Genomic DNA, 26,955 nt, shown 5'->3' on the forward strand with positions numbered 1-26,955 from the left:
GGGCTCAGAGGATGTAGATAAGGAATGGGACAGTCAGCCTGGAAGTAGGCAGGTGCATATAAGCCTTCACCAGTGCATGCTTTGCTTGACTTTTTTTTTTTTTTTTTTTTTTTTTAACCAGAGCTCTGCTCAGCTCTGGCTTATGGTGGTGTGTGTGTGGGGTTGAATCTGGGATTTCAGAGCCTCAAGCATGAGAGTCTCTTTGCATAACCATTATGCCATCTACCCCTTCCTGCTGAACTCTTTCAACACCTATATTATATATAAATATATATATATATATATATATATATATTTATGTATATAATTTTCTTTATAAAGGTGATGTTGGCCAGCAATAGTTGTTAGAGGAAGAAGTCATATGCTTAAGATAAATAAGGGAGTTGAGATATTATCTGAGAAAAAAAATGGTTGAGTTGCTTGACCATAGAAAATATTGTTTATTAATGTAAGTTAGGCTTATTAATACAATTAAAAAGCTTTGTCTTTGGGAGTTTAGGAGGTCTAGGAATCTAAAGAGTGGTGAATTACAGTCATGTACTGGTGAAGATTCTGGCTCAGAAAAGCTGAAGCCCAGAAAGGGGGGATGTCAGCCCAGAAGGAGGCCAGTAACTCCATGAACTGGAAGCAAAGAAGCAATGGGAGGTGTGTCTAATTTTCTTGCTTTTCTTCATTTCTTTGCAGCCTGAAGTTAGAAGAACCTCTGAGAACCTTTTATCACCAGCAGCTCAGCTTCCTCTAGGTCAAAGCTTTGTGCAAAGCCACTTTCAAGCACAATATAGGTAAGAACAGGATGTGGTGGTGAAGAAGGTGATGCTGTGGATACATTGTCTCTCAAGCATGAAGTTCCTAGTTTGATTCCTGTACTATGGGTAGAGCCAAGATGGCGCCATAATGACGTATCCTGACTTTATGATTTCTGTACTGTGTGTGCTTAACCCAGTGTGCCACAGCCCGGGTTTGATGCCAGATAGCATATGTACTAAAATGATGTTCTCTTTGTCTCTCAGTGAACTTACATGCATGTTACTGATCTCTAGTTGCCAGTTTTACTCTGGATCACACAATAAGGCCACAGAAATCTTCTTTCATTCATTATACATTCCAGTTTACTACTCACTCCTCTTGGCTCCAACTTGGAGTGGGTCTCACTAGCCCACAGCTAGTGAGAAGCCAAGAGGCACTTCCTGTTTCTTCTTTCTAGGCCAAGAGGCACTTCCTGTTTCTTCTTTCTAGGCCAGGAAATCAGTTCCACACATCATTTTGATTTCAGCATTTCCCCACAGAATCGGGATATATTGCTCTTATGTTTGATTGTAATCACATAGCCATCACGTATGCTCTCTTTGGGTTTTCATATATGACAGCTCAGAGATTCATATAAAGGCAGACTATTTTGAGGATAATGTCTCAGTGAAAGTACTCAGTGCAGTGGGTGGTGAGAAAATGGATACTTTCTTGGGCTTCTTGGCGGAGATGTGCCTTCTTGAGGGGTTCTGAAGAATGGGTCAGAGTAGGTGAGTGACAGTAACATTCAACAAGAATGAAACCCAGGCAAGTGTGACATCCATGATGAGTCCAGTCACCATCTAGGGGGAATCATTAGTTCTAAAGCAGCTCCTCTATGAGGCATGCTAGGTTGATATACGTGTCATTCCAAGAGTCTCAGGAGAGGTTAGAATGTATGAAGTTGCGGTTTTCTCAAGGAAACACAGACTGAACTAGGAATTGCCGCTTGCTAGATTCCTGAAGCACAAATATTGCTTTACTGCTTCTGTTTTCTTTGTAGTTCTTTCTTTTTGGTTATTCTTTTCCTGTGACTGCGTTGCAACATTAGTGACACAAAAACTCAGCCCTCTTGTTCTCCCCTCCTCTCTCTTTTAATTATCTTTATTTATTTATTGGATAGAGACAGCCAGGAAGGGAGAGATAGATAGGGAGAGGGACAGAGAGACACCTATAGTCCTGCTTCACCACTCTTGAAGCTTTCCCCTTGGGCTTGAAGAGTCCTTGTGCACTGTAACATGCCTCAGCCAGTTGCACCACCACCTAGCCCTTCTTGTTCTCTAGAATGTGGATACAAAATAATTCAAAATGTTGTTCCTCTGGGTGTTGCATTAAGTTACTTTCAGAAGTATGCTTTCCTCTGGGTTCTGTCGATACTATCTGCTCCCCTTTGCTCAGTGGTATTTTTGTATGTCTGCTCTCTTATTCATTTCAAACCACGTGGTAATCCTCTAGTCATGTAGAATTCAGTAACAGCTATTGACTTCCATGCTTTGTTTTTGGGTTTGTGTCCTTTATTTTTTGGAACATAATAGATGGCTTAAGACTGCTCCAAACTGTCCTGATTTAGGATTTATGTTATATTCAGTGGTCGCCAATAAACAAAAGTGGACATGACCAGTGTCTTTGAAGTGATAGTTTACATAGGAAGACCAAATGCTTGGGAAGAATGCTGGAGCTGTGGCAGAAAATCCAGAGCACTTGATACATTTTCTGACCAGGAAGAGGCCTCTGAGTGACCATAAATGGCAGTAAGAATGACTGGGGGCTCACTGTCCTTGCCTTTGGTCATTTAGCATAATGAAGAATGAAGATCTCTTCTGTATGAGGTCAAGTTCCAGGAAAAAACAAGGCCCATTCACTTCTGAGGTGTGTGATGGCAGAATAATGGAAGGTGTACAGAGGAAGTGTAGATTTGGGAACTCCCAGCCTTGCTGAGATAGGAAAGCTACTTACAGAGCTTCTGCAATACCTTCAGGTGCCCAAAGCAGAAGCTGCTTGAAACACATGACACAGAAGGAAAAGAGGGCTAAAGGAGAAGGAGGAAGAAGAACATTCAGGAGGAGGGGAAAAGGGAATATCAAGTGACTAGAGAGCCTGGAAGGAGCACCCGTAATTGTCAGCAGGTCTCACACGTTAGTATCCCGTAGGATAAGTCCATTTGGCTCTCTTCTTGCTCTGTTGCACACACTCTTTTTAACCCATTTCTTCTCGAGGTATTTAATTCATGCTTATTCTGTCTCAGATCCTCTTCTAAGGGAATCTGGGAACTGAACTGTGAACAAAACTCAGCACATATTCTCATGGAGCTCAAGGTCTACTGCAGAAGGAATTAGATAATACACACACGTCAATAAACCACTTGGGTAGAAATAAGTGAAATGATAAGACTGGGAGGGAAGGAAGCAGCCAGACTTTGATAAGGTGCTCAGGAAAAGCTTCTTTTCAGAGAAGACATTTGAGCTGAGAACTGAGTAAGGAGAAGCCAGCCATCCAAATTCAGGACATTTCTGGGCGGAGGCAACAACTGGGAACCATCTTGGCAAGCCATGGTAATTGCCTAATAGTGAAGGGTGGGCAGCCATTTTGGAAAGGTGGTCAAGGACCTGGTAGTGGATGTGTCCAGTTCAACTGTGGGTTCTATTATCCAGGGTGCAGGAAGAAACTGAAGTTCAGAGTACTATGTGGTCTAATGTCAATTTAAGAGATTATGTGGGGGCCGGCCGGTGGCGCACTGGGTTAAGCGCACATAGTGTGAAATGCAAGGACCTGCATGGGGATCCCAGTTTGAGCCCCCGGCTCCCCACCTGCAGGGGGGTCACTTCACAAGCGGTAAAGCAGGTATGCGGGTGTCTGTCTTTCCCACTCTCTATCTCTCCCTCCTCTCTCAGTTTCTTTCTGTCCTATCCAAGAAAAGATTATTCTGGTTGTTATGAGTCAGGAAGGATGACTGCATTAGACACATTTGTACCAGTTGATGCTGGGAACTTAGTAACAGGCCAGAGGGTATGATTTGGAGGAACTCAGAAGGAGGAGAATCTAGGATGACTTCCAGGGCTTATGTACAATTATGTATCACTCAGAGGTAGGGCATGATATATCTTGGAAATGTGTTGTGAGGCGACTGTGTTGTTACACAGATATAGAGTTGTAATAGACACACCTATATGGCAGTCTGCTATACTCGTTAGGCTCTCTGGTAGCCTATTGGGACTACTTTCTTTATACATGGTCTATCATTTGACCAAACTATCATTAAGCATGTACATGCAGTTGTAGTTAGCAGACACTGAATGACAGTTACCTAGGGGATTTGAAAGCCAAGTACTGTCAAACGAGCTTTTATAAAAAAGAAGAGGCTCATTGTATCCATCTTGAATGTAGTGGAAGCAGGAACAATGCTCATATTAATTCCCCCTTTCTCTCTGTCTCAGAGAATATACAAGTAGAAGTGGAGGCTGGAAACCTCAGGCTTGTCTATTTCTTGAAAAATAGGAGGTAGGTTTCAGGATAAACAGAATAGGGGCTTGATGCCATGAAGTCTTTTGGAGAGTTATTTTATTTTTTACTGGATAGAGACAGATATTAAGATGGGAGGGGGAGATAGAAAGGGAAAGAGACAGAGACACCTGCAACCTTGCTTCACCACTTGTGAAACTTTCTCTTTGCAAGTGGGGGCCAGGGTCTTGAACCCAGGTCCTTGATTACTGTAATATGTGCACTTAAACAGGTGTACCACCACCTAGCCCCTCCGTGAAGCCTTTTGGCTCTCTGAAATGTGATGTGTTTCCTTAAGCTCTGTTATTTGCCCTGCAGGCAAAGGGAAAACAAGTAAAAAAGGGGGGATTAAGGGAGTCAGCGCTAGTGCAGCAGGTTAAGCACACGTAGCACAAAATGCAAGGACCGGCATAAGGATCCCGGTTCGAGCCCCCGGCTCTTCACCTTCAGGGGAGTTGCTTCACAGGTAGTGAAGCAGGTCTGTAGGTGTTTACCTTTCTCTCCCGTCTTCCCCTCCTCTCTCCATTTCTCTCTGTCCTATCCAACAATGATGACATCAGTAACAACAACAATAACTACAAAAACAAAACAAGGGCAACAAAAGGGAATAAATAAAAAGAAAAGGGGGGAATAAGTGGTTTTTTTTTGTTGTTGTTCTTTAATTCCAATTTATGCAAGAACCCAAATGGTTTCTGTAAATGCACAAGAGTTACTACTACCTTTTGCTTAATTCAGTTAATGAATGCCACATCGTCATACCCAGCTAGGACCAAGTTAGGTAGCCCTGTTCCTTTGGGACCATTGTTTCCCAACTAGTGTCTTAAAGGAAAACCTCGGGGCACTTTGTAATGTGCAGGTGTGGAGGGCAGGGAGATGCTCTCCTGGTAGAGCGTGTTCTTTGCCATGTGTAAGGACCTGGGTTTGAGCACCTGGCCATCATGTCGGAGCATCATGCTGAGGGAAGCTTCATGAGCTTTGCAGCAAGGCTGTGACATCTCCCCTCTGTCACCTTCTCCCTAGAAAAGAGTCCACTGGTGGTGGTGGAAACATGTTGACATGTTTCACCACATGTTTCAGGAGAAAAACCTATTGGCAAAACCACCCCCCCCCAACAATGACAACAAACAAAAAACAGAAGAAAAAAAGGCAGACAAACCAATTTGGATGAGCTTATTAAGAAGGACTCTGCCCAGGAGCCATCAGAACCCAGAGTAGTTTTCAGATTACCCTCCCCCCCCAATTTGTATGTATTTATTATTGGATAGAGACAGAGAGAAATTGAAAAGAGAGGGGGAGGCAGAGAGGGAGAGAGACACCTGTAGCCGTACTTCACTCATGAAGCTTTCCTTCTGCAGGTCGGAGACCAGGGACTTGAACCTGGGTCCTTGCTCACTGTAATGTACACTTTAAAAAAAAATTATTTATTTTCCCTTTTGTTGCCCTTGTTGTTTTCCATTGTTGTAGTTATTGTTGTTGTTATTATTATTGTTGTTGATGTCGTCATTGTTAGATAGGACAGAGAGAAATGGAGAGAGGAGGGGAAGACAGACACCTGCAGACCTGCTTCACTGCTTGTGAAGCGACTCCCCTGCAGGTGGGGAGCCGGGGGCTCGAACCGGGATCCTTACGCCAGTCCTTGGGCTTTGCTCCACGTGTGCTTAACCTGCTGCGCTACCGCCTGACTCCCGTAATGTGCACTCTTAGCCAGATGCACCACCACCTGGCCCCAGTTTTCAGATTATTCTGAGGAAACTAGCCCAAAGATGGAATTGTGGTTTGGAAATTTTATACACTGTATGTTTGAAGCTGCACATGGGCCTGCGGTCTGTAGCACGGAAAGCCAAACACCATCACACTGACTTATGGTAAGAGAAAGACCGGATCTGGGAGGTGGCTTAGTGGATAAAGCATTGGACTCTCAAGCACAAGGTCCTGAGTTCAGTCCCTGGCTATACATGTTCTGTCTCTCCTCCTATCATAAATAAATAAACAGATAGGTATTTTAGAGATTTTAAGAACATGGGAGAGGCTCATCCACTACTGTTTAAATGCATGGTGGAGTCGGGAGCCCCTACTTGTATCTGCTTCTCCCTTGCTTAGATAATATTTATGCAGGTGAAAGGGGGAAGGGGTGGCAAACCAGGTGGTGAGCTCTGGGGCAGAGGATAAGCACTTGAGGCTTCCAGGTTATCCTGCCTCCTGGATCACAGTCCTTTTTTTCTTTTTCTCTTTCCTTTTCTTCTTTTCCTTCCTTCCTTCCTTCCTCCCTCCCTTTTTCTTTCCCTCTCTTTCTTGCTTTCTTTCTGTCTTGTAAATTTCTTCCTACAACAAAGCTTTTAGCAAGTCTCACTTTTCACCTTATTCTTTTTTTTTTCATTTTTTAATATTTATTTTCCCTTTTGTTGCCCTTGTCTTTTTTATTGTTGTTGTAATTATTGTTGTTATTGATATCGTCATTGTTATATAGGACAAAGAGAAATGGAGAGAGGAGGGGAAGACAGAGAGGGAGAGAAAGATAGACACCTGAAGGCCTGCTTCAGCGCCTGTGAAACAACTCCCCTGCAGGTGCGGAGCCAGGGGCTCGACCCGGGGGCTCAAACCGGGATCCTTAAGCTGGTCCTTGCGCTTAGTGTCACATGCGCTTAACCCGCTGTGCTACTGCCTGTCTACCTTTTCACCTTATTCTGAAAGACCAAGGCAAGAAGGAAAAGGGATGGGGATGGAGAGGTCTGAGTTTCTGATCTTTTTTCTTTTTCTTTCTTTCTTTTTTTTTTTTTTTTTACCAGAACACTGTTCCGTTCTGGCTTATGGTGGTGTGGGGGATTGAACCTGGGACATTGGAGTCTCAGGCATGAGAGTGTTTGCATAACCATTATGCTATCTACTCTCCACCCGTGTTTCTGATCTCTGTCCTTTTGTTTTCCTAATTCATGTCCAGCCTATGAACTGTTTGTTCCCCGTCAAAACTCTCTCTAAACAGAGTGCTGAGAGCTATTATGACTGCCGACCCTAGCTGATGAAATGCAGGTCACCTCCTCCTCTGGAACATGCCAGGCAGCCCTGTCCCCTTATGGCCCTGGTTTCATATGCAGGAGGGGGAGGTTACAATAGATACTTTTAAAATATATATTTTATTTATTTATTCCCTTTTATTGCCCTTGTTGTTTTATTGTTGTAGTTATTGTTGTTATCGTTGTTGTTGGATAGGACAGAGAGAAACCAAGAGAGGCAGGGAACACAGAGAGGGGGAGAGAAAGATGGACACCTGCAGACCTGCTTCACCGCTTGTGAAGCGACTCCCCTGCAGGTGGGGAGTCGGGGGCTTGAACCAGGATCCTTATACTGGTCCTTGCGCTTTACGCCATGAGCGCTTAACCCACTGCGCTACTGCCCGACTTCCTAGATACTTTGAGGGATTCTACAAGACAGAGGCAGTCAGACAGATGCCTCCTAGCCTTGTATCTGCATCCTATCTGTATGCTGAGGTCATCAAGCACAGTGATTAACATTTTTTCTGTCCTCCCTTACAGCCCATTCTTCTAGATGATGGATGGGCCGCATCACTGCTGGTTGTTGTGCTTCCTTAATGGCTGATGGAAGTCAGATGTTGGGACTTCATACTCCTCTTTCCTCTCACAGTCAGAAAACTGGGGGTAGAGCCTCTCACAGAACCAAATTACCGGGTGCACGAGAAAGATGGTGGTTTCAGACTGATTTCTTTGACTGTTTATAGTCCCATCAGTGTCTAGAACAAACCTCTTATGTGTTTTTTTTTATTTGTTATCTTTATTTTTACAAAATTACTTGTCAACAGGGGCTTAAATCCACACCATTGCCACCACCAGAGTTCTGAATCTTCAGTGTCCCCACTGCAATCCACCACAGTCCCCTAAGGTTGTAGACATGGGCCAACCATCTTCTCTGCAACCATCTGTCCACATTTATACATAGTTGCCCCCTTTTCCCCTGATCCAATCCTCTCTTCCCTTCCAAGCCACTCACGACATTACTACCTCCTTATGTCCCTCTCCTTTTCCTTCCTTCTCTCTCTCTGTCTTTTCCCCCTCTCTATCTCCTATTTCTCTCAATTTCTGGCTGTCTCTACTCAATAAAGATAATAAAATTAAAAAGAAGAGCAGGAAAGGAAGAAGGAGAGAAAGGGAGGGGGGTGAGTATGGTGGTGCCCCTGGTAAAGTTTACAGGTTCAAGCCCTGGGTCTTCACAGGAGTGAAGTTTCTTGAAAAGTGAAACAGTGCTGCAGGTTCCTCTCTCTCCCTCCCCCCTCTTCTTTCTCTCTCTCCCTTCTCTTTTGATTTCTCTCTATCTTGAATAATAAAGTATTTATTAAAAAAAAGTACAGAGAGGAAGGAGAGACGCCACAGCACAGCCACTTCCTCCAGTGCTACAGTCCCTCCATGTGGTCGTAGGTGGCAGGATTTGAACTTGGGTCACATGCTTGGTGAGACATGTGCCCTACCCACTGAACTTTCTCTCCAGCCTTGGTTTAATTTCAGTTTTTTTAAATTAACTTTTTTTTTTTACTAGAACACCACTCAGCTGTGGCTATTGGGGGCTCTGGGGGGCCAAACCTAAGCTCTTCTTCACATGCCAGACCTGTGCATGATAGCTGTGTGGTCTCCCTGTCCCTGATTGGTTTAAAAATCACTTTTCTGGGAGGGATTGACACTGCAGTTAGATTAGGTGGGAAGTCTAGACAGGTATTCTGTCTGTTTGCTTGTTTGATTACTTCTTCTATTAATGCCCCTGAGCATCCCTGGAGGTGGCACAGCGGCCGTAGCCCTGGAATTGAAAGTGCGAGACCCTCTGATCCCTGGCACCCCATGGCCCTTTTATTCTTTCTTCTCTGTTTCCTTCCTCCTCCCCTCCCCCTTTCTGTCTTTCTTATCAACCAATAAATAACATTTAAAAATAAAAAAATGATGTTGGGAGTCAGGTGGTAGCGCAGCGGGTTAAGCACATGCAGCGCAAAGCGCAAGGACCGGTGTAAGGATCCCGGTTCGAGCCCCCCACTCCTCACCTGCAGGGGAGTCGCTTCACAGGCGGTGAAGCAGGTCTGCAGGTGTCTTTCTCTCCCCCTCTCTGCCTTCCCCTCCTCTCTCCATGTCTCTCTGTCCTATCCAACAAGGACGACATCAGTAATAACTACAACAATAAAACAACAAGGACAACAAAAAGGAATACATAAATATAAAAAAGATGTTATTTTTTTATTCATGAAGAAAATAGGCAAAGAGAGAGAGAAAGAACCACTCTGGCACATGTGCTGCCAGGGATTGAACTTGAGACCTCATGCTTGAGAATCCAATGCTTTATCCACTGCACTGCCTCCCAGACCACTCAGTAAGTACCATCTTAAAAAATAAAATGGAAAACCTCCCTGAGAGCAGGCTGACTTGGATTTGGGATATGAGCCAAACTACTGTGACGGCTTCTATTTTTGTGGGTCCTGTTCTATGAGCCAACTTTATTCTTCTTCTTCTTAAATATTTCTTATTGGGTAGAGACAGAAATTGAGAAGGGTGGACGATAGAGAGATAGAGAGGGAGACAGACACTTGCAGTCCTGCTTCTCCACTTGCGACGCTTTCCCCCTGCAAGTGGGGGACCAAGGGCTTGAACCTTGTGTGTGTGTGCGTAACCAGGTGCACCACAGCCTGGCCCGTAGCAGCTGACTTTATCACTGGTGTATTGTGAAATAATATTCAGCAATACCCAGTTGCAAGTGACAGCAGTGGAGAAGCTGCCCTGTTCAAGTATACTGTTCTCCTAGAACCTTGCGTGGTCACCAATCTCAAACCAATCCTTCCTCTAGGGTTTTATGGAGAAGTGATTATATAGGCATGGTTGGTTACATACCTCTAGCCTATCTCTATTCCCAGAGAGAATGGGGTGGCCCTGAAAATTCCAACCCTCTGTAATCACGAGTCCTCAACATGGGGTCATCTAGGGGTTTTCTAAGACTCAGCCTGGTGATAGAAATTCAGATGTGGTTGCATTGGACTTGATACAGATAACAAGAGTTGCTCTTTTCACCTTTCTCTGTCTTACCACTTTGGAATTTTCCAGGATTTTTAAGAGCACGATGCCAGAAATAGAGACAAAAATCAAATGTATATTTCCTTCAGTTTTCTTTTCTTTCTCTACCAGGGCTTCATAGCGAAGTGATTCTGCTGCTCCTGGTGGATGGATTCCTTTTTCTTCCTTTCAGATAGATAGATAGTAATGGAGAGAGGTAGGCATAGAGAGAGGAGAGACACCACAGCACTTGTCCACCACTCCTTTTTTTTATATTTATTTATTCCCTTTTTGTTGCCCTTATTTTATTATTATAGTTATTATTGTTGTTATTGATGTTGTTGTTGGATAGGCCAGAGAGAAATGGAGAGAGGAGGGGAAGACAGAGAGGGGGAGAGAAAGATAGACAACTGCAGACTTGCTTCACCGCCTGTGAAGCGACTCTCCTGCAGGTGGGGAGCCGGGGGCTCGAACCGGGATCCTTAGGCCGGTCCTTGCGCTTTGCACCACCTGCGCTTAACCCACTGCACTACCACCCAACTCCCTTGTCCACCACTCCTAAGTGTTGTTGAGGTGGTCTGGTGTCGGGCTGCACCGCGGAGAAGAGAGCGGACGTCCAGAGCAAAGGGGTACACAGATCTTTATTATAGGATGGGGGGGAGGTTTGGTTCAGACCACGTGGAGCCAGCCAGCAATGGCCGACCACGGGGGGAGAGCAGGGAGCGAGACCTCAGAGAGGGAGAGCCGAGAGCCCAGAGAGAGCGAGGGGAGGGGTGAGGGGGCTTTTTATTGGGCGACAACCAGGGGTGACGTGTAGGGCCAGGATTGGTTGAAAGGGGGCACTCTAGGATTTAGCGAGGCATAGGAAAACCTGGGGGCGGAGCCAGGATTGGTTGAAAGGGGGCACTCTAGGATTTAGCGAGGCATAGGAAAACCTGGGGGCGGAGCCAGGATTGGTTGAAAGGGGGCACTCTAGGATTTAGCGGGGCATAGAAAAACCTGGGGGCGGAGACTGCATCAGAATAAGTCCTCAGCAACATCTCCTCCTATCCCTTTATATCTAAATGGACACAGTAAAGAAAAATGGAGCATGCTTAAATGTTTTAGAGGAATGCCATGCTCAGGTGGGAAGATGTAGGACTTTCTGTGGAGGAGGGAAGGCTTAAATGGCTGCCAACCTTGTGAGATTTAAATGTCCTCCTGTGCTCAACCCCTCTTCAGAGAGAGAGACTTACCTGGAGAGACTCATCTCATAGGTTTAAGCGCAGCCTGCTCAACCATCTCTTCACAGTATCTCTACATCTTTTCTATCTTTCTATCTAGTAATTGCATAAGATGTACAAAGTCTATAAAAGACTATCATGGGGCAGAAACCTTTTGGACATAAGCCTAAATGACATAACAAAATAGGAAGGGACACGAAGGGGAGAAGTAAAAGTCAGTGGGGTGTGAAGGGAAGGATTGGTGTGTAAAGGAACATTCCCTGCTTGAGTGGGGAAAAGGGCAAGGGTACATAATGAGGGGGCGGCAGGAGGCATGACCCACCAAACAGAGGGGCTATTTGGCATTGTATAGTCCTCAAGGCAACAGTCTGTAAAGTCTATGAATTACTCAGGATTAGTCTATGAAAAACCAGCAGCGTGAAGGGAAATAAGCTGCTTTAAAATTGTGTAAAATGTATATAGGGTATGTCAGAAAGTCCGATACAAGTCTCAGTCCGAAGTAGATGGCTAGGGGAGGAATTGGCAGGGGATGCAACGCTGCATGAGGGAGGTCAGCCGTTGGAATGTTGCTCTTTTGTAGATAGCTAGCTGGAACTGCCAGCACGTAACAAGCAGGTCAGAAGCAGGAACGGTAACCAGGCATGAAGAAAGTTCTGTCCTTGGAATTCGTGTATCAGGTTCTTCAGATCACGTTGAGTGACATCTAGGGTTTCGGGGGGTGTGCCACGGTAGTCGTGCCATCTAGTGAGTGACGTCAGGGTGTGCAGGGGTTCAGATGGTTTTTCCGGGATTCCTGTGAAAGAAACACAAACAATCTGCTTCTCGTGGTTAATTTGAACTGGTAACAAGTTATAGGTTTGTTATAGTTGGTACCTCGATGATTATAATTGGTTTAGAATCTCTTTATGATTTATTAAAAGGTCATCTAATGTGACCTCCTGTAGCAGCCTCTACTGCAGGATCTTGAGACCAATTTTAGCTAAAATATGTATTTTAAACAGACTCAAATTGCTTAGAGAGTTAACGCATATTCGTGACAATGATTTTAACGTTTACAGTGCCAGATTGATGCCAGATCTGTTGTGGATTAATTTCCACAAGATAGTTTACAGGGCACCTTTGGGGGCCCTTCAAAGGTGTCCTGTATATAAAATTTATATAGTTTAGTTTTGGGAATGAATAGTCACGTTGAACATTTAGACTTTTACCTAAATAGTAAGTTACCTTAACAATTAATATTTACCTTGTCTGGTAAAAGTGTAGCTGTAGGGTTACACTTCTGACCGTTAAGTTAGTGTTACCAAACTTGAGACATACCCATAAACATTTAGTTATAACAAACTGGAGGAAAAAGAACTTTTGTTATAAAAACACATTATTTAAAAACAATTTTAAATCTGTCATTAGTCACACAGTTTAAGACTAAACACTTACATATATACCAATACTATATATAAAATTCAAAAGAGGGAGAAAGAAAAAAAATTTTTTGGAATGTTTCTGGACGTCTCCAGAAACTTTGGCTGCGTCCAGCATTTTTATATAAGGCCAATAACCTTTTAGAGTACTCCAAGCAGATGGGTCATGCAAAAAAAAAAGAAAAAAAATTTTGTCATTTAACACACTCATTCACAAAAACAACTGGCCAGTTATAACATAAGACATACAGGGAAAGGGTAGGAGAGAGGTCTCTGTGAGCCAGATTTGCAGGTTCTGCCATGTCGTATTACGGGTCCTGGGATGTATCCTGCATCTGGTCCTCTTGTAGTATTTCTTGTTCTTCAGGAATAACAGCGCCATCCTGCGGGTATTGTCGGACATGGCGGGCAGGAACCCAGACAGGTTTAGAGAAATTTTGAGGGAAAATGCATGCGAAACCCCTTCCCATGGTCAATAATGGGTCAGGCCCTTTCCAAACTTTATCGAGTGGGTCTCTCCATTTCACCTTAATAGATGGGAGGGTAGATGGTGTTTGCCAGTGAAGAATAATAGGGGGTAAGGCTGAGTTATTGTAAATATTAAAGAGATTTAACGTAGTTAAGGCTTTTGCTAGCTGGATATTGGGGGGATATGTTCCTCCTTTATTTAGTTGAGCCTTCAGTGTTTGATGGGCCCTTTCGACAATGCCTTGTCCCTGTGGATTGTAGGGAATGCCCGTGGTATGAGTAATATTCCAGAGGGAACAAAAATCTTTAAATTGTTTGCTTGAAAACATAGGTGCATTGTCTGTTTTCAAAAGTAATGGGACCCCCATAACGGCAAAACAAGAGAGCATATGGCTTACAAGCTTTTTAGCACTTTCTCCTGTCTGAGCTGTAGCCCACATAAATTTAGAAAAGGTATCAATTGAGACAAACACATATTTTTGTTTGCCAAAGTTTGGTATGTGGGTGACATCAATTTGCCAAATAGCATTAGCTTTTAAACCTCGGGGGTTAACCCCAAGGGTCTGGATAGCAGGTGTCTTTATGAGATTTGCACAAGAAGAGCATGTAGCAAGGATATGTTTTAACTGTGGTACAGGAACATCAGGGAATCGAGCTTGAAGGCCTTTAAGATTAACATGGGTTAGAGAGTGAAAATTAGCAGGATCAGAGACAGAGACTGGGAAAGTTCCTGTGGAGGCAAGGCGGTCAACTGCGGCATTCCCTTCGGACAGGGAACCAGGAAGAGGGCTGTGGGAACGAAGGTGTTGAATATACAGTGGTTGGGTTCGAGAACAGAGCATAGAGGCGATTTGAATCAAGAGAGGGGAAAGTGGGTTGTCATCAATTTTCACATACGAACGAGCAAGCCATGGAAGTAAGTTAACAGTATACACACTGTCAGAAAAAAGGTTGAAGGATTCTGGTACAGCTTTTAGTGCAAGAAAAACAGCATAAAGTTCTTTGTACTGAGGGGAATTATCAGGAAGCTCAGTAAAGAGAGGTTTAGGATATTGTTTGTCTGGGTAATATATAAGGGCAGCAGCTCCCCTTTTTCCGCCATCAGTAAAGATTGTAGGAGCAGAGGGAATGGGATCCCGAGAGAAAAGTTTAGGTGCTAGTAGAGGCAGAAGAGGTAAAGAAGCTATCAATTTATTAGAAGGAAAATGGTTATCTATTTGTCCTGGAAACCCCACGAAGCTTATGGCAAAGCGGGAATGATGGCGTATAAGCCACTCTGTATCTGTGAGAGAAAAGGGCAGAATGATTAAATCCGGTTCTTTCCCTAAGACCTGCACAGACCTATTTCTCCCTTGGCGAACCATGAATGCTAACGCATCTATCTCAGTGAGGAGTCTTGGAGCTCCTCCTACTGGCGTGTGAAGCCATTCGAGAACCCCATGGTCTTGCCACAGTGCCCCTACTACTGTGGGGGTGGAGTTGAAGATTAGAAGGTTTACTGGAGAGGAGGGGGAGAATCGAACAAGGTGCATGTCCTGGAGGGCCTGGTTAACCCTTTCCAGTGCCAAGGAGGCCTCGGGAGTTAACTTACGTTTTGAAGAGGGCTGTTTGTTTCCTTTCAACAGGTCAAACAGTGGTTGGAGGCAGCTTGTGGGCAGATAGAGATACTGCCTAAGCCAATTTAAATTTCCTAGAAAACTTTGTAAAGAAGCAAGAGTAAGGTTAGAAGGGAAGGTAACATTAGGTTTTAAGGGACGAATTTGCGTTAGAGAAATCTCTGAACCTAGGAAGGATATTGGAGGGATTAGCTGTATCTTCTCAGGGGCTACATTAAGGCCGCTTTTCTTTAATGCAGGAATGAGAAAATCACGTAAGGCATAGAGATCTGTATCTGATTTTCCCCATATTAAAATATCATCTGTATAATGAAAAATATTAAGGCCCTTATGAATATATGGGACAAGGGCAGATTTAACAGCCTCCTGACAAATTGTAGGACTATTGGCCATACCCTGGGGCAGCACCACCCATTCAAATCTGTCAGCGGGGCTGGCATTATTAATAGACGGAACAGAGAAGGCAAAACGTTTACAATCTCGCGGATGCAAGGGGATAGAGAAAAAACAATCTTGTATATCAATAGCTATGATTGGGATTCCCGTGGGAATTGCAGAAGCAAGAGGCAAACCCCTTTGGGGGGAGCCCCAGACCTGCATGGTTTTATTTACTGCACGGAGATCTTGAAGGAGGCGCCATTTTCCCGAGCGCTTTTTAATCACAAAGACAGGAGTATTCCATGGGCTTCGAGAATGACGAATGTGTCCCAAGGACAACTGCTCTCGGACGAGCTCTTTTAAAATTTTTAGCTTATCCCTAGGTAAAGGCCACTGTTCCACCCAGACAGGCTCATTAGAAAGCCAGCTTAAGCGGGGTGTTTGGCTACGAACAGTGGCATTTAGTATTGGGGGTGCTGAATAGACCTGGTATCGCGGGAATGAGTTTTACGCTCTGCAGAGGCGTCTGTGGATATCCTAACATTAAGACACTCCAGAAGATCCCTGCCCAGTAAGTTGGTGCTAATATTAGCTACCAAAGGGCGGAAGTGTCCAGTAGAACCTTCTGGGTCTTCCCACATAAGCGAGTCTCGTGTGCAAAATGCTCTTGTCATCCCTCCTATTCCATGTAAACTGGGTCCAGGGATGAGTTCCCAATCTTGGGGAACCTCTTCTTGCCTTAAAATCGTCTTTGCTGCCCCCGTGTCAATCAAAAATTTAAAAGGAATATTGCCAATCTTTACTGTCATAGAAGGGTGACCTTGTTCTAAAACAGGAGTGGTCCACAAAATCTCAGGCCCCGAATTTGTACCATTCAGGGGCGAACCATCTTTATGAAATTGGGACCAACAATCTCTCTTCCAATGAAACCCCTTACGACATCTTGGACAAACAGTACGTGGTCTCTGGCTCCCTGACTGAAAGCGGGGTTGCTCTGGCTGGAGGCGTGGTTTCCCTGACTGGAGGCGTGGTCGCAACTTATCAGGACATTGGTTACGCCAATGTCCTTGGCGACCGCACTGAAAGCAGGCCCCGTTTTGCTTACGTGGGGCAACTGCATAGACCTGCGTCGTAGCGGGTGTCCCATAATTGCCTGATGTAAGCTCCTGTGTCGCTAGAATCCAATTATCTGGGTGTAGGTGTTTAAGATTAAGGCATACCTGACGGAATTGTGGTGTCATGCCTTCCCAGACAATAGAGCGCAGGAGTAGTGTGCGGACGTCAGGATTATAAACCTTTCTCTCTAAGCTTCTCTTCACCCTTGAGATGAAGCTCGCCAATGACTCATCAGAGCCTTGGTGAAAAGAGTTAATGGGAGCTGATGGATCTACATCAGGTGTGGTCACCCTTTCCCATGCTTGTGTTGCACAGATGCGTACCTGTTCAAAATAACCAGTTGGAAACCTGGCTTCTGCCTGCTGAGCTCCAGATTCATAAGCTCCTGCTCCAAACAAAGCATCAGAATTCCATTCTATCTGTTTGTTACTATTTTCCTGCGATTGCCTAGAGCACTCATCGCGGAAACATGCCTGCCACTGAAGATAGAGAGGGTCTGGGAGTGCAGCACGAGCCAGTTCTTTCCAGTCTTGTGGTGTATTTAAATGCTGGTAAAAACTTCTCAAAACGGACTTGGTCCATGGAGAGTGCATACCGTCCTCCCTGACTGCTTGTCTGAGCGTTCCAAGTTCTTTCGAGGAATATGGCTGCCACGGCTGAGGGTTTTGTTTAGAAGGGGCCAAGTTTACCGGGAATGTGTGGATTTGGTCCGGTGGCGCGGGAGAGGGAGCTACAGAAGTGGAAAGTTCAGTAGAAACTGCTGTAGTGGCTGCAGGGGAGACTAAACGCATATCTACGGGGACGGAGCTCCCGGGGTGGACTGCACATGGTTTAAAATCCTTAAATGCTGAAAAAATATCCTTTAGCTCTCGTATCTCTGCCACTAGATCTCTTAATGGTGATGTATCAGCAGGGGGCGGGGTCAGGGACGAGGAAGCCTCAGGCGGAGCTGAAACCATGGCAGCAGGGGCCGGGGGCGGGGTCAGGAAAATGGAAGCTGCAGGCGGAGCTGAAACTGGGACAGCAGGGGCAGGGGCGGGGTTCAGGAATGCAGAAGCTGCAGGCAGAGTTGAAACCGCGGAGGCAGGGGCCGTGGGCGAAGCTGAAACCGGGACGGAAGGGGCAGGGTTCAGGAACGCAGGTGGAGCTGAAACCAGGATGGAAGGGGCGGGGTTCAGGAACGCAGGCGCCTCAGGCGGAGCTGAAACGGAAGCTGAAACCGGGACGGAAGGGGCAGGGTTCAGGAACGCAGGCGTAGCTGAAACTGGGATGGAAGGGGCGGGGTTCAGGAATGCAGGCGCCTCAGGCGGAGCTGAAACGGAAGCTGAAACCGGGACGGAAGGGGCAGGGTTCAGGAACGCAGGCTGAGCTGAAACCTGAACGGCGGAAGGGGGTGGGGTCAGAGGAGGAGCGTCCGAACACGTGTGCGTGTCTGTGGGAACGGAATTCTTGGGTTTAGCCGCTGATCGCTTAGGATGTCTAAGTCTTAAGCACATGTGATTTAACTCTCGTACCTCAGCCTCAAGGTCACTTATCCTTATGGCATACCACGTTTTACATATCTTGAAAGTGGCGACCACAGTTAAAAAAATCCAAGGGGTAGCGAAAATTAAACCTTTTATGACAGCGGGAATCTGTCCCAGGTCAAGAAATAATGACTGGGACACCTCCTCATAAAACGAGAAATTTCCCATAGTGGAGGGAAACGCGGGGCCACAGAAGTGGGCGGATGCCACTTACCTGTGTCTGGGCGGTTTCGGAGACCTCAGGCCGGGCGTGGTGTGGGTACGGAACACGATGGGCGCCAGATGTTGTTGAGGTGGTCTGGTGTCGGGCTGCACCGCGGAGAAGAGAGCGGACGTCCAGAGCAAAGGGGTACACAGATCTTTATTATAGGATGGGGGGGAGGTTTGGTTCAGACCACGTGGAGCCAGCCAGCAATGGCCGACCACGGGGGGAGAGCAGGGAGCGAGACCTCAGAGAGGGAGAGCCGAGAGCCCAGAGAGAGCGAGGGGAGGGGTGAGGGGGCTTTTTATTGGGCGACAACCAGGGGTGACGTGTAGGGCCAGGATTGGTTGAAAGGGGGCACTCTAGGATTTAGCGAGGCATAGGAAAACCTGGGGGCGGAGCCAGGATTGGTTGAAAGGGGGCACTCTAGGATTTAGCGAGGCATAGGAAAACCTGGGGGCGGAGCCAGGATTGGTTGAAAGGGGGCACTCTAGGATTTAGCGGGGCATAGAAAAACCTGGGGGCGGAGACTGCATCAGAATAAGTCCTCAGCAACACCTAAGGCTCCCCGTTCGCATAGTGCTCTCATACCACAATAGGCACTTGAGCCCAGGTCCTCGTGCAGGGTGAAGTGTGCACGTTACCTAGTGAGCTGTCTCCCAGCCCTCCCCATCAAATGTCTATTTCTGTTCATGAATCACAGTATGCTTGACAGTTAGGATGAATGAGTCAGAGGAGGATTCCTTGAGGAAGTGACATTTGAGCCAGCCAGAGCATATGGACTGCAAATGCCCTTTGGGGAGGAGACTGTAGGATGATGAGTAAGAAGGCGTTCATGTTTTAAAAAAAAAAAAAAGCCAGCAGCAGCTAAAAATACCTGCTTTTTCCCTGTAGTGAAGAGTAAATATAGGGATGGCCAACTCTGGGAGGCAGTGAGGTGATTTTCCACAGTGGTCGGTGGGGCAGTTCCAAGCTGGTGTGTATGGCTTTGGTCCTCCTCCGGCGTCCTCTCCTCTGGAGAGAGCAGGCCTAGAAGGGGCTTGTAGGGATGACTCTAGAGACTCCTCTGTATTGAGGTTCTCCGCTCTTTCTCCCCTTTTCAGGGGACGGGGCTCCTGACTTTAAGAGGAAATAGTGTTCAGAGTGTAGGAGTTTCCTTCAACATCATGGGGACTTGAACCTGGGCCATGCACACGGCAAAGCAGCTCACTGTCCTTGTGAGCTATTTCCCCCAGCCCTGAGCTATTCTGTATGACCAACACCTACGACTCCTGTGGGTTTCATAGCTAGAAACGATTGCGATGTGGGTATATTGATTAGATCAACAATGAAGTGTGTGGTGGAGGGGGGCAGGTGGTGATGTACTCAGTTAAACACACATTATTTATTATCAAGCGCAAGGCCCCACGTTCTAACCACCTCTCTCCACCTGCATATCTGCAGGTGTCTATCTTTCTTTCCCTCTCTCTAGCCCCCTGTCCTCTCTTTCTGTCTTATCTAGTAAAAATCAGAAGAAAAGGAAAAAAAAAAAAAAGGCTGCCGAGACTGGTGGATTTATAGTGCTGGCACCAAGCCCCAGGAATAGCCTTGGCGGCAATTTAAAAAAAAGGAGAAGGAGAAGAAGAAGAAGAACAAAAAAGGACTATATGTGTGTGAGCATGTGTAGGCATGTACTCAGGTGAATTTCTTCATGTCACCTGTAGCTTTTTCTAGTGACAGAATGTCTTATCTAGCCCCTCCATTTTGTTCTTTGTGTGTGTGTGTGTGTGTGTGTACTGTAGAGCTTTACACATGGGTGATTTCACCTATTACACTTTTCTTCGTTCTTTTAAAAATTATACATATTAGTTAAACATTAAGTTATGATGTTAAATTAATTATATAGAGAGAGAACAAGAAAGGGAGAGGTACCACGTCACATCAGTTTTTCATCATTCCTCGAGCTTCTCCTGGTGCTGCTTGACTCTCATGTGGTGCTGGGGCTTGAACCTGTGTCCTTGGACACTGACTAGACAGGAACCTGTACGGCATGAACTATGACTATCTCCCAGATGCCTGGAGGTTTATCAGAACTACCCCCGAAGAGATATGCTCTTGCTCTAGTGTTGTTATAATGACCCCTGTTGGTACAGGCATCAGTCCCACTGTCCAGTGAGTAGGTGGGGCTGGTCAGGACAAAGTGGCAAAAAGGCACAATGCCAACTTCTGGGACATCAGCTCATTTCTGAGCATTGGGGACTGGTAGAAAGCATCGAGCAGTTCTGAGTTCCTGTAGCTGTTGATTAGGTAGGCAGGGGGCGGGGGGCGGCAGAAACAAAGCTATCTGACAAGGAGAACAAATACCTTAGGCCACAGCAACTGAAGAGCCCATGAAGGGCTGTGGGGTGACTTGTCCTTCCCAGGTGAGCACTGGAAGAGCCATAGGACAGGACTGTGAAGACACTGATGGGCATGAGAAGAATGCCAGGAATGCCCAGACCACATCTGGGGTACTAACAGGACTGGTAAAGCCTGGGGGGTTTTCTGTCAAAAGGATTCCGGAACCAGTGAAATACTCACATGGATAGTGCACCTGTCTCAGGCAGGTTCAATCCTAGCCCCCACTAAATTGAAGAAAGCTTCCATGCTGCTCTCTTTCTTTCTCATAATTTTAAAAAATAATTATTTATGGGAGTCGAGCTGTAGTGCAGCGGGTTAAACGCAGGTGGCGCAAAGAACAAGGACCGGAATAAGAATCCCGGTTCGAACCCTGGCTCCCCACCTGCAGGGGAGTCGCTTCACAGGCGGTGAAGCAGGTCTGCAGGTGTCTATCTTTCTCTCCTCCTCTCTGTCTTCCCCTCCTCTCTCCATTTCTCTCTGTCCTATCCAACAACGACGACAACAACAATAATAACTACAACAATAAAACAACAAGGGCAACAAAAGGGAATAAATAAAAAAAATTAAAAAAAATTATTTATTTATTCCCTTTTGTTGCCCTTGTTGTTTTATTGTTGTAGTTATTGTTGTTATTGATGTCATTGTTGTTGGATAGGACAGAGAGAAATGGAGAGAGGAGGGGAAGACACAGAGGGGGAGAGAGAGATAGACACCTGCGGACCTGCTTCACCGCCTGTGAAGCAACTCCCCTGCGGGTGGGGAGCCGGGGGCTCGAACTGGGATCCTTACGCCGGTCCTTGTGCTTCACGCCAAGTGTGCTTAACCCACTGTGCTACCGCCTGACTTCCCTCTCATAAATTTTTAAAATTATCTTTATTTATTGGATAGAGACAGCCAAAAATCGAGAGGGATGGGCGTGATAGAGAGGGAGAGAGACAGAGAGAGTCACCTGCAACACTGCTTTACCACTTGCAAAACTTTCCCCTTACAGGTGAGGACCAGGGGCTTGAACCTGGGTCCTTGGGCATCTTAATATGTGTGTACAACCAGGTGCGCCACTACCTGGCCCCTTCACTTTCACTCTCTATCTGCTTCTCTTCTCTGTCTCTATCTTCTTATTTTCTTTTTAAATGATGCTGCCCCTCCCTTTCTGCTCGATTGGCTCCATTCACTCAGTCCTGATTTTTCATCTTCTGAGAAGCAGGTGTGTTTCACATCCTTTCTGTAGCAGATTAAGGAATGCTTTTTCTCATTCTTATATAAAATTAGATTGGTCTGTTTTTTTTTCTTTTCTCTCTCTCTTTTTTTATATTTTAAAAATTTATTTGTATATTTCCTTTTTGTTGCCCTAGTTGTTTTTATTGTTGTAGTTATTATTATTATTGTTGTTGTTATTGATGTCATCATTGTTGGATAGGCCAGAGAGAAATGGAGAGAGGAGGGGAAGACAGAGAGGGGGAGAGAAAGATAGACACCTGCAGACCTGCTTCACTACTTGTGAAGCGACTCCCCTGCAGGTGGGGAGCCGGGGGCTTGAACCGGGATCCTTATGCTGGTCCTTGTGTTTTGCGCCACGTGCGCTTAACCTGCTGTGCTACCTTCTGACTCCCTCTTTTTTTTTTTTCTTTTTTCAGTCCCCTCCCCCAAACTACACAGCTCTTGCTCCCAGATGGTGGCTCATAGCTCAGCCTAAAGGCTATATTCTTGAGTCAGTTTAATATGCTACAACTCCACAAGAAAAATGCAACCTAGCTTTGTTTTAGTAAGCTAAAAAATAAGTAATTCAAAAGCAAAAAAAAAACCACCTCTCTTCACTTTCTTACTTAATTGTAAAACAGTAATATGGAAATTTTCCAACAACAAAAATAATTCTCCATCCCTGTGTTATGTCAAAATACCCAGTGGAGGGAGTCGGGAGGTAGCGCAGCAGGTTAAGCACACGTGACGCAAAGCACAAGGACCAGCGTAAGGATCCCGGTTCGAGACCTCTGCTCCCCATGTGCAGGGAGGTCGCTTCACAGATGATGAAGCAGGTCAGCAGGTGTCTTTTCTCTCCCCCTCTCTGTCTTCCCTTCCTCTCTCCATTTCTCTCTGTCCTATTCAACAGTAATGACAATAATAACTACAACATTAAAACAACAAGGGCAACAAAAGGGATTAAATAAATAAATACCCAGTGGGTGGAGGTGGGAGGAGGATTGATTGAGCAATGAAGGAGGGGCATAGGAGACCCCCTCCCCCACAAATGTCAGCTCCTTTGATGGCTGGAACTTGCTGTCTGGTGCACCATTTTGGCCAGAATATTATTATGATTTTTCCAAAGGGAAATTTACCAGAGGCAGCAAGAAAGAATGACTGAGCATTAGGTACTGGGCTCTGGTTTTTTTTTGTTTTGTTTTGTTTTTTTTTGAAATTCTGGGTAGTATGCTGTTAGCTCGAATCCAAGAAAGTCAGCAGTGCTCTGAGCAGATCATTGAGTGTCACCTTGGGCAGAAATCTCACATCCTTAGGGTTTCTTGCTTGTCCTTGCTTTTTCCTGTTGTGCCTTTTCTGTGGAAAACCAAACAGGCAGGGCGGGTGTAGACTTCTACATTCAGGAAGCCCTTTTCCAACAGCAGCCTGGAGTCCTTACTGACTTTCTCCAGGGTTTCCCTTTGCAGAGAACAGAGTCAGACTGCCAGCAGGTATCATTTCCTTATCCTCAAGGAAGTTCATGTCCATTTTAGCATCTAGAAATCCTTTTCCCCTTGATTTGGTGCTTTATATGATCAAGGAAATACATTTGGACCAAGGAAATAAACGTGAATGTAAAAGTTCTGCTCTGCCAGATATGTTTCAACTCCGTAAGTCAATCAGTGTAATTCCTCACATCAACAAAAAGAAAGATAAAAATCATAATGTCACATCAATTGATGCTAAAAAGACATTTGACAAGATCCAACTCCCAACTATGATAAAAAACCCTCCAGAAACTGGGAATGGAAGGACTCTTCCTCAGCATAAGGAAGACCATTTACAACAAACCCAAAACTAACGTCTTTCTCAATGGGGAAAAGCTGAAAGCTTTCCCCCTAAAATTGGGAACCACACAAGGATGAGCACTATCTTCACACTGTTATTCAACTTAGTCCTTGACGTCCTCACCATTGTACTCAGGCAAGAAAGAGGTATCAAAAGCATACAGATTTGAAAGGAAGAAATCAAACTATCACTCTTTGTTGATGATATGATAATATATCTAGAGATTCCCCCAAGACTCCACCAAAAACCTACTGTAAATAATTAATTCAGTAAAGTAGCAGGATACAAAAAGCAATATATATAAGTCTGTGGCATTTCTTTATACAAATAAGGACTTAGAGGAAAAGAGATATTAAAAAACTCAATCCCATTTACAGTTAGACCCCAAAAGATATAAATAACCTTGGTAGGTAGGAGGTTAAGGGATCTACCTGTACAACAAAAACTATAGGTCATTGTTAAAATAAATAGAGAAGGACACACAGAAATGGAAGAACATTCCTTGTTCCTGGATTGGGGAAAATAGACATTATTAAAATGGCCATTCTGTCTAAGCCAATCTTCCATTTCAGTGCAATCCCTATCAAAATTCCAATGGCATTTTCTAAGCAAATTGAACAACATGTCCAAAGATGTGTGTGGAACCACAAAAAAAAAACATGAGTAGCAAAGCACTTCTGAGAAAGAAAAAAAAAAAGGAAACTATAGAGGCACATGCTTCCCAACTTGAGTTTAGACTACAGAGCAATAGTAATCAAAATAGCATGGTACTGGAATAAAAATGGACACTTGGATCAATGGAGCAGAATCGAGAGCCCAGAAATGATCCTACCTATATACAACCGCCTGATATAACAAAAGGGGCCCAAACCATTTCACGAGGTAAAGAAGTTTCTCTTCAACAAATGGTGCTGGGAAAATTGGACAACAACTTATGGAAAAGTGACACTAACCTACCACCTACCACCATACACCAAAGTCAAATCAAAATGAATCAAAAATAGCTATGTTAGACCGGAAACTTCTAATATTTATAGAAGAAAATGTTGGTGAAATTTTGTAGGATCTTCATGTCAAAGATGTATTTGGAGACTCAACTCCATGGGCCTGGGACATGAAAAGAAGAGTAAATAAATGGGATTACACAAAACTGAAGAGTTTCTACACGCCAAAAGTGAACTACATAAAAATAACTAGGCAACCCAGTAAATGGGAGAAGATATTTGCACATCACACATCTGATAAGTGACTGAAATGGAACCTCTATCTGAATTGGCACAGATCTACAAAAGAAGCAAAAATAAATAATAATATAAATAAAAACGTGGGCTAAAGAACTAAACAGATAATTTTCTTTCTTTTTTTTTAAGGTTTTATTTATTTATGAGAAAGATAGGAGGAGAGAGAGAGAGAGAACCAGACATCACCTGGTACATGTGCTGCTGGGGATCGAATTCAAGACCTCAAGCTTGAGAGTCCAGTGCTTTATCCACTGTGACACTTCCCGGACCACAAAACATGATTTTCTAAAAAAGAGATACACATGGCCCACAGATGCATGAAGATATGCTTCACTTATAATTAGAGAAATGCAAATTTCTCTAATTGGGGTGGGGGTAAATAGCATAATGGTTATACAAAAAGATTCTCATACCTGAGGCTCTAAAGTCCCAGGTTCAATCTCCCTGCACCACCATAAACCAGAGCTGAGCAGTGCTCTGGTAAAAAATAATTTAAAAAAAGAGATAAATGCAAAATAAAGCTCCATTGAGGTACCATCTCACACCTAAGAGAATGGCTTCCATCCAACAAATCAGGAAATGACAGGTGCTGGCGAGGTCATTGAGAAAAAGGAACTCTACTGCACTACTGGGGGGAATGCAAACTGGTGTAATCCCTTTTGAAGACTATGAAGAGTCCTTAAATAAAAATGGAATTACCTTCTGAACCAATGCTACCACTCTGAGGCATTTATCCAAAGGACACTGAAACACTAAGTTGAAGGGACATATGCAACACTATGTTCAGAGCTGTGTTGTTCACAATAGCAAAAGGGGAAGTAGCCTAAATGCTAAAGAAGTTATGGGATATGTATTCCAGGGAATACTGTTCTGCAGTCAAAAAGATGATACTGTGTCCTTTGGGACAAAAATGGATAGAAGTGGAGGTGATTATACTTAGTGAAATAAGTAAACAGATGAAAGACAACTACCAGATTGTTTCACAACCTAGAGAACTGAAACACAAGAACTTACAAACAAAACAAACCAAAACGAAGAAACAAGCAAACTTTCTAAGACTGCGAAAACTGTGGTGGTTATTTTTGGGAGGGTGGAGACACAGAAAGTTAGTGGTGGGTGTGGTGTAACCTACCATTAATCACAAATAAGAAAAGTAAAAAAAAGAAAAAATTTGCTTTCCTTTGGACATTTCCCAAGAGTTCAGGTGTGTTGAATTTAAGAGTTGAAGCCATAGAAATAAAGTATATGTACGTATATCCATTCTGAAATAAAAGATGCTTCATTCACTTGTACTAAAGGTGACACAGATGGACGGTGGAATGTGGGAGTTATTCAGCCACCTGAGCACTGTCTGTCAGCTCACCTGTCTGGCTCAGTTTATCCTCTGAAATGGAGATCATTCTGGTTGTGTTGGGTAGCAAGGGAGTTACTCTGTGTACAGTATTCACCACAGTGCTAATTCTTCTTCAACACTGTTTTGTTTTGAAGTGCCAGAGATCAAACCTAGGGTCTCATGCATACTACCACTGAGTCTTAGCCTTACTCATCTTTTCTTTTCTTTTTTTTTTCCCTTTTGTTGCCCTTTGTTGCTGTTGTTGTAGTTGTTGTTATTGATGTTGTTGTTGTTGGATAGGACAGAGAGAAATGGAGAGAGGAGGGGGAGGCAGAAAGGGGGACAGAAAGATAGACACCTGTAGACCTGCTTCGCTACCTGTGAAGGGACTCCCCTGCAGGTGGGGAGTTGGGGGCTCGAACTGGGATCCTTCCACTGGTCTTTGTGCTTGGCGCCATGTGCACTTAACCCTCTGCACTACTGCCCAGCCCCCCCAACACTGTTCTGTTTTGAGGTGCCAGAGATCGAACACAGGGTCACATGCATACTACCACTGAGTCTTATCCCTATTCATCTTTTCTACATTTTTTTTTAAAGAAAGAGAAACAGAGGTAGCAAGAGATAGAGAGGAGAGACTGTACAAAGCATCACTGTCATCTGTGGCATTTTCTCATTTGCCCCTCTTTTGTTGGTTATTATGCCAGCCCCCCCCCCA

The 26,955-nt window shown here is 44.7% G+C and overlaps 1 protein-coding gene across 3 annotated transcripts in view; it reads left to right on the forward strand.

Moving 5' to 3' along the window:
• USP43 (ubiquitin specific peptidase 43) overlaps positions 1-26,955 on the forward strand; it is a 94,894-nt gene that overhangs the window by 18,437 nt on the left and 49,502 nt on the right. For all 3 annotated transcript variants that reach the window (XM_060204423.1, XM_060204424.1, XM_060204422.1), the window contains one exon: positions 685-782. In XM_060204423.1, coding sequence (XP_060060406.1) covers positions 685-782 — 98 coding nt within the window. The remainder of the gene's footprint in view (positions 1-684; positions 783-26,955) is intronic.

This window comes from Erinaceus europaeus, chromosome 12 (assembly GCF_950295315.1).
Source record: "Erinaceus europaeus chromosome 12, mEriEur2.1, whole genome shotgun sequence".
Lineage (NCBI taxonomy): Eukaryota > Metazoa > Chordata > Mammalia > Eulipotyphla > Erinaceidae > Erinaceus > Erinaceus europaeus.